Genomic DNA, 8,299 nt, shown 5'->3' with positions numbered 1-8,299 from the left:
AGATGCAGGTCTCACTCCGTTGAGGTAGATAAAGCTATAGACTGGCATTGGTCAGAGTGCCAGGGACAGAGAGAGAGAGCCTGGGGAACACACTCAGGGAATTAGGCCTAAATCCCAAAATATTATGTTATTCTGTCAGTCAGCCTGTCTGTCTGTCTGCCTGTCACTCGCTCAAGGTACCAGACTCTTGCTCTCTCTCGATCTCAATCTCTCTCTCTCTGATACAAACATTTACATCTTCACCAGATTTCACTCTATTGTTATGCAATGACACCAGTTTGACTTCACTAGAGTGTAAAAAGACACTGATAACTCTGATAACTGAAAACAACTGAGCACTACAGTAGCCTACTGTACTTGCATGACAGCGTCTCGGATTTACATACAGAATAATACGAAATCCTCTGAGACCAGGCTGTGCAGTGAACATGATCGCTAGAGTCTCCAATCACCCAAATCAAAACACATGTACACCATCAAGACAGATTATTCCTATATTAACCTACCCGCAATTTGATGGTATATGGTCTGTGATTAAATAATCCATTGTCTAATGCGAGAGTGTAGCGCTGCTTGCGTGATGAAACGCAACGACCTTGTTCATAGCCTACCTGTCTGGAGGATCGCGCGCGCCACCTGACCTGACATACTTGAGACATTGATGCGACTATTGTAGCCTAGATTGTACCTGCAGCTCCGCAATCCACACAACTCCCATTCCCCGGTCTCTCCAACAGCTTTATCATACGCTGTTTATTATTTTCTTGATCCGTAGCCATGTTGGGAATGTATTTTCCAATTAAATTAATTGATCGACTCCAAAACCTCGAAAGTGAAGGATGACTGACGGCTGTTCTAGCGGAGTTGAATAATATCCACTGTAGTTGTCGCTCACTGGACACCGGGGGCAGTGATGTGATGAAAACACGATCACATCTGAGACTCGAGAAACAGTGTCCACGTCGCAATAATTATTATGAAAACATATATCCAACGAAATGTACAGCTGAATATTCCGTGTGAATTCCACCCTACTTTTACTCCCAGTTCCTGCTCTCTATACACCAGTGTTCTCTATCTCCCTTTCTCTCTCTCTTTCTCGCTCGCTCGCTCTCTCTCAAAAGTGAGACCTCAAGCGGACATTCAGTTCCTGAAAACATTTTCCAATACAAATAATTTCCCTTCCGTTTTGCTTCATCTTAATCGATAACTTTATTGATTCTCTGTAGCTCAGGTTGGTTGAAATGTCATGTTAGCAAAAACGGGCATCTACCTGTTCTGGAATGTTTAGTCATCTGAAAAGTATAATGGAATTTGTGCAACCAACTGACTAAAATGTATATTCGGTAGAAAAAGACGAATCAGTAGGTGCCCATTCACATCACTTGGAGCGTGGAGTGGAGCAACAGTCACACACTGCATGTGTACTACATTATGTATGGCTCTGCTCCCTCCACCTTTCCTTCAGATGAAGAATATTGAACACTAGAGGGCGGTAGAGCTGCATCTTGCGTTTTATTCCCGCTCTCTTGAAAACTCACGGCTCCAGCAATTTCAGTGACATCTTCATTTCAAGAGAATATAGACCTAAATTGACCTAAGCTTTTCCGATAGGAACATTTTTCTGGAACATGCTTATTCCTGACATTGTCTGGAAAAATGCATGGTCAAGGCCTTACAAATATTGTATGACAAACAAAGTGCACTAAGGAAGTGCACTTTAAAATTTTACATGAGATGTAGCCATGTAATTCTATGATATCCAAATGTGTGGATATTGATCATATCAATAGCTCATCGATGGGGCTGTGGTGGAGAAGTTTGAGAGCTTCAAGTTCCTTGGTGTCCAAATCACCAATAAACTAGAATGGACTGAACACACCAAGACAGTTGTGAAGAGGGCACGACAAGCCTATTCCCCCTCAGGAAACTGAAAAGATTTGGCATGGGTCCTCAGACCCTCAAAAGGCAACATCGAAGCATCCTGACTGGTTCCTGGTACGGCAACTGCTCGGCCTCCAACCGCAAGGCACTACAGAGGGTAGTGAGTACGGCCCAGTACATCACTGGGGCTAAGCTTCCTGCCATCCTGGACCTCTACATTTAACATAACATTTAAGTCATTTAGCAGACGCTCTTATCCAGAGCGACTTACAAATTGGTGAATTCACCTTCTGACATCAGTGGAACAGCCACTTTACAATAGTGCATCTAAATCATTTAAGGGGGGTGAGAAGGATTGCTTTATCCTATCCTTGGTATTCCATGAAGAGGTGGGGTTTCAGGTGTCTCCGGAAGGTGGTGATTGACTCCGCTGTCCTGGCGTCGTGAGGAGTTTGTTCCACCATTGGGGGGCCAGAGCAGCGAACAGTTTTGACTGGGCTGAGCGGGAACTGTACTTCCTCAGTGGTAGGGAGGCGAGCAGGCCAGAGGTGGATGAACGCAGTGCCCTTGTTTGGGTGTAGGGCCTGATCAGAGCCTGGAGGTACTGCGGTGCCGTTCCCCTCACAGCTCCGTAGGCAAGCACCATGGTCTTGTAGCGGATGCGAGCTTCAACTGGAAGCCAGTGGAGAGAGCGGAGGAGCGGGGTGACGTGAGAGAACTTGGGAAGGTTGAACACCAGACGGGCTGCGGCGTTCTGGATGAGTTGTAGGGGTTTAATGGCACAGGCAGGGAGCCCAGCCAACAGCGAGTTGCAGTAATCCAGACGGGAGATGACAAGTGCCTGGATTAGGACCTGCGCCGCTTCCTGTGTGAGGCAGGGTCGTACTCTGTGGATGTTGTAGAGCATGAACCTACAGGAACGGGCCACCGCCTTGATGTTAGTTGAGAACGACAGGGTGTTGTCCAGGATCACGCCAGGCGGTGTCAGAGGAGGGCCCTAAAAATTGTCAAAGACCCCAGCCACCCCAGTCATAGACTGTTCTCTCTGCTACCAGAGCGCCAGGTGTAGGTCCAAAAGGCTTTTCCAACAGCTTTTACCCCCAAGCCATAAGACTCCTGAACAGGTAATCAAATGGCTACCGGACTATTTGCATTGTGTCCCGTCACACCCCCCCCCCCCCAACCCCTCTTTTACACTGCTGCTACTCTCTCTCTTTCTCATCTATGCATAGTCACTTTAACTATACATTCATATACATATTACCTCAATTAGCCCGAATAACCGGTGCCCCCACACATTGGCTACCCGGACTATCTGCATTGTGTCCCGCCACCCACCACCCTCCACCCTCCACCCACCAACCCCTCATTTATGCTGATGCTGCTCTCTGTTTATCATCTATGCATAGTCACTTTAACAATACCTATATGTACATATTGCCTCAATTAGCCCGACTAACCGGCGCCCCCGCACATTGAGTCTGTACCGGTACCACCAGTATATAGCCTCGCTACTGTTATTTTCACTGTCATTTTACTGTTTTTTTATTTCTTTCCTTGTCTATTGTTAACCTAATACCTATTTTTCATAAAAAAATGCACTGTTGGTTAGGGCTTGTAAGTAAACATTTCACATTTCACTGTAAGGTCTACACCTGTTGTATACTCTGCCAGAAGGCTGAAACTTGGCTGCAAGTGGATCTTCCAGCAAGACAATAACCCCAAGCACACATCAAAATCCACAAAGGAAATAGTTAACTGACCATAAAATCTACATTTTGCAGTAGACATCTCAGTCTCCGGACTTGAACCTCATTGAAAGCCTGTGGTCTGAATTGAAGAGTGCCGTCCATGAGTACAGACAACTGATATCAACGATCTGTTAACGATTCTGAATGGAGGAATGGTCTAAGATCCCTCCCGATGTGTTCCTCAATCTCATAAAACATTCTAGAAAAAGGCTCAACGTTGTTATCCTAGCATGGGGAGGGTGCTGGAGTATTGAAAACAGGGGATCCAATCATTGCTATCCTTTTCAGATTTGTTTTATTACTTGTTTAACAAAATCTCTTTTTCTGAGCAAATTTGTTTATATGAAATGTTTTTGTTTTTTAAAATGTTGAGCATACAATATAGCTCAGTATTTGTATTTGTTTTTATACAGTATTTTTTGCTCATCTTTATCAAAGGATCCAATAATTTTGGGCACCACACAAAAAATGTACAACAAAAGGCCCAAAACCAAAACATTCAATCAAAAACCATGGACCTCAAACTCCAGCAGCCTCACAGCTCTGAGAACTGGCACACTGATTGTTCACCTGCACCTGTGCATAATCAAGGATTCCTGGCAGAGCACAGCACCTGACCAGTTGGTGCTGCCACCTGGCGATTGATTGTGGAAGTGGTAGTGTAGTGTCATGCAACTTATAACTAAACTACCTAACCTATTCCATCACAGCATGTGTGTCTAGCTAGCCAATAAACTTAGGGTGGCATATAGACTTACAGAATCCACTGAAATTATTATTACATTTTTATTAAAGTACTTGAGTCTTTGTAAACTAATAATATTGCTATTTTCGACAGAAGGAAGGGTCGACACTATCTGGCCAAGTCGCAAAGTCAAAGCGACTAACCACGTGTGTGAATAAAAATATTAATTACAAGCAGTTTATGGAAACAATTTCAGGGGCAACATTAACCAGTAGCCATCGAGTAAACCTTGCACCAGGGACATTAGGGATGTAATCATTATGCCGATTCTGTTGCAAGACGTTTCGTCTGTTGCAAAACATTCCTCCAAAAGGAAAACACAAACGAGTTCATTGGACAAATCCAGGTAGGCTCCTCCCCGCTTTGTTACATTTGCTCTGTTTTCTTTTGTTCAGTTCTTATTTAAGAATAAACCCAGTTTCATCAGCTCTGTACTGCTCTGTGTTGTAATTTAACACCAGCAGATTGCAGTATCTTCCCCACTTGGTATCTCTCCAAATTCAATATGAGCCCTGTACCAGTAGGTGAGATGAGACTGGCAGTCTATTTCTGGAAGCTTTTTGGACCTAGACTTGACGAACTGAGCGCGCACCCCTGAGTGGCCCCAGTGTTGAGGATCAGAGTGGTGGATGTGTTGTTACCTACCCTTATCATCTGAGGGCGGCCAGTCAGGAAGTCTAGGATCCAGTTGCAGAGGGAGGTGTTTAGTCCCAGGGTCCTTAGCTTAGTGACCCTTAGTGATGAGCTTTGAGGGCAAATTACAATATGAATCATCTTATTATAACTATTAATACCATGTTAATATTACATTAAGTTGTTAAAGATTCATTTTTCTATTTACAGAGGCAGGTACCACCTACAAAAAGGTTAGTGTCAATTGTGATCACTTATGATAGTGTAAGATAAATATAGACTAATATATACATCTATACATATATGCTATGATTTTTGCATTTGTGAGATAATTGTAGATATTATTAAAATAGTTAGTTCAGCAAATGTGTTTCCTTATCTTGAAAGCAGTCTCTGGACAAGGGCAGACTGCAATCTACACTTTGATTTGATCAACTAGCCAGTTACAACTAATGCTAATAAGCATTTTAGGACCAAAAAATAAAAGACCTCCCTTTACCCCTTTCAGTATGTTTTAAATGTCATGTCCAGATCATCTCTTAAATTGATTGTCACTCAATGACTTGGTTTTACATTATTTTGCAATGATTATGGCATGATTTAATGGCATACTAGGCATTTTGGCAATGAGGCCCTTTATCTACTTCCCCAGAGTCAGATGAACTTGGAGATATAGTGTTTATGTCTCTGTGTCCATCTAGTATGAAGGAAGTTAGAGGTTGTTTCGCCAACTGGAAGTCTATGGGTATCGACTAGCATGGTAGTCGATACCCATGAGAGGTTGACTTGAAAGTAGTGCCAACTGTCATTTGTTAGCAGTGGCTAGTTAATTGAAACCAAATTGTGGATTACAGTTAGTTCTTATTCACATATTGCATTCAAGCTAAGAAAACAAACTATCTAAAAATGTAATTACGCTGAACAATCCCTTTAAGGTGTTCAGAAGTAGTTAACATTCAGATTTATTTCAGAGTAAGAAGCACATTCTTTAGGTTATTTATGCTGTAGAATTTAGTATTTCATTTGTGTTAAGCTGTTTTACAAATTATTGTAATAAAGTTCAATTGTTAATTACCTAGTGTCGTAGTTGATCAGAGTTGTTAAATTGCTTAACTAGTGAAATTGCACAACTATAACAAACTATGCCAATTTGTGTGCTCAAGAGAACAAAGAAGACAGTGTAAAATAAAGAAACACAACTTGCCTTCTCATTATGAGGGGAAATGGGATAACAGCTCAAACGGAGTAGGGCTGCTTGAATTGGGTTTGAACAGCATTTAAAATACAATCATTACTTACTGTACGTGATCTTTATTAAACTTTACAATACCACTTTTAAGGAAACCAACAGCTACATATCAGGAACGGAGGAAAATAAAGAAAGAAAGCTTAAAGTCATCAGGAGCAGCATTTATTGGACAGGTTATAAAGTTTTGGAATAGTCCCCTGTGGGTGGGACTTGACAGAATAGAAGATTACGTGAAAAAGGTACACATCGCCTAATTAAATACACTAATCAAACGCCTAAAATACATTCTCACACATTTAGCACATTTTGGGTTTACTATACATTTCATCAGGTTACAAATGAATTGTTTCCAGAACAAACCATTATTAATTGATCTTGTTATGTTATACATTGTTTATTAATTATGTTATTAATTATTGATGTCTGTTAAAAGTTGCTTCACAGCATCTTTTTCTTAGGTCACATTCATGATGCCCGTCTTCTTCCAAATGACTTCTTTGAGTCTCCAGATGTGATGAACTGTTTAGAAACATGTTTTCAAATGACATTCCTCAATTACAAGCGTCCACCCCGTCAGACTCCATTTTCCATTCTTCTGACTTTGGTAAGTGTGCAAATGGAATGTACAGTTGAAGTCGGAAGTTTACATACACTTAGGGTGGAGTCATTAAAACTCGTTTTTCAACCACTCCATAAATGTGTTGTTAACAAACTATAGTTTTGGCAAGTCGGTTAGGACATCTACTGTGGGCATGACACAAGTAATTGTTCCAAACATTGTTTACAGACAGATTATTTCACTTATAATTCACTGTATCACAATTCCAGTGGGTCAGAAGTTTACATGCACTAAGTTGACTGTGCCTTTAAACAGCTTGGAAAATTCCAGAAAATTATGTCATGGCTTTAGAAGTGTACCTGTGGATGTATTTCAAGGCCTACCTTCAAACTCAGTGCCTCTTTGCTTGACATCATGGGAAAATCAAAAGAAATCAGCCAAGACCTCCGAAAAAAATGTTGAGACCTCCACAAGTCTGGTTCATTCTTGGGAGCAATTTCCAAATGCCTGAAGGTACCACGTTCATCTGCACAAACAATAGTATGCAAGTATAAACACCATGGGACCACGCAGCCATCATACTGCTCAGGAAGGAGATGCGTTCTGACTCCTAGAGATGAAAGTTATTTGGTGCGAAAAGTGGAAATCAATCCCACAACAGCAGCAGAGGACCTTGTGAAAATTCTGGAGGAAACAGGTAGAAAAGTATCTATATCCACAGTAAAACGAGTCCAATATTGACATAACCTGAAAGGCCGCTCAGCAAGGAAGAAGCCACTGCTCCAAAACCGTCATAGAAAAGCCTGACTACGGTTTGCAACTGCACATGGGGACAAAGATCATACTTTTTGGAGAAATGTCCTCTGGTCTGATGACATAAAAATAGAACTGTTTGGCCATAATGACCATCGTTATGTTTGGGGAAAAAAAGGGGAGGCTTGCAAGAAGAACACCATCCCAACCGTGAAGCACAGGGGTGGCAGCATCATGTTGTGTACATTAGTATATATTTTGTTATACTTCAACGGGTCTAGATCAAATAGCTAAATTATCCTTGGTGACCTTCTTAAAACAATTCCATATAGCTTAGTCGAACCCTATTCTGAGCCGACTTCGCATTCGCCATCCTCTCAAGAGGGGCATTTGGTTCACACCTGGGAAGCAGCCCAATTAGAAAACGAATGAAATCCCTTTCAACCGATGTAAACTCCTCCTACCCGATGTACCGGCCAGGTGAGCTAAAAAAAACATTCTCATTGGAACAGAATGAGAAATGGAGGAGCCACACCCATGCAGAGGAACAACATGTCAGCAACCTGTGAGCGGGCAACGAGCAGCATGTCCAGGCTCGCCCAGGGCGTCAACATCGACTAAACCGTTCTTGCAAGCTACATCAGTTGCACTTAAAAAGTCTCCTACTTAGGTTGAAAGTATTAACACAGATAGTACAACATATCCATGGTATCGTGGTATACAAT

The 8,299-nt window shown here is 41.9% G+C and overlaps 1 protein-coding gene across 2 annotated transcripts in view; it reads right to left on the bottom strand.

Annotated features, from left to right (window-relative positions):
* LOC135554745 (arf-GAP with dual PH domain-containing protein 1-like) overlaps positions 1 to 1,097 on the bottom strand; it is a 27,863-nt gene extending 26,766 nt beyond the window's left edge. For both annotated transcript variants that reach the window (XM_064987174.1, XM_064987175.1), the window contains exon 1: positions 689 to 1,097. In XM_064987174.1, the coding sequence (XP_064843246.1) occupies positions 689 to 779 (91 nt within the window). In that variant the 5' untranslated portion in view covers positions 780 to 1,097. The remainder of the gene's footprint in view (positions 1 to 688) is intronic.
* Between the last annotated feature and the right edge of the window lie 7,202 nt (positions 1,098 to 8,299).

The sequence above is a fragment of the Oncorhynchus masou genome, chromosome 14, assembly GCF_036934945.1.
Source record: "Oncorhynchus masou masou isolate Uvic2021 chromosome 14, UVic_Omas_1.1, whole genome shotgun sequence".
Lineage (NCBI taxonomy): Eukaryota > Metazoa > Chordata > Actinopteri > Salmoniformes > Salmonidae > Oncorhynchus > Oncorhynchus masou.
Note: the sequence above shows the minus strand (reverse complement) of the source record. Positions and strands in the feature narration are given on the sequence as shown.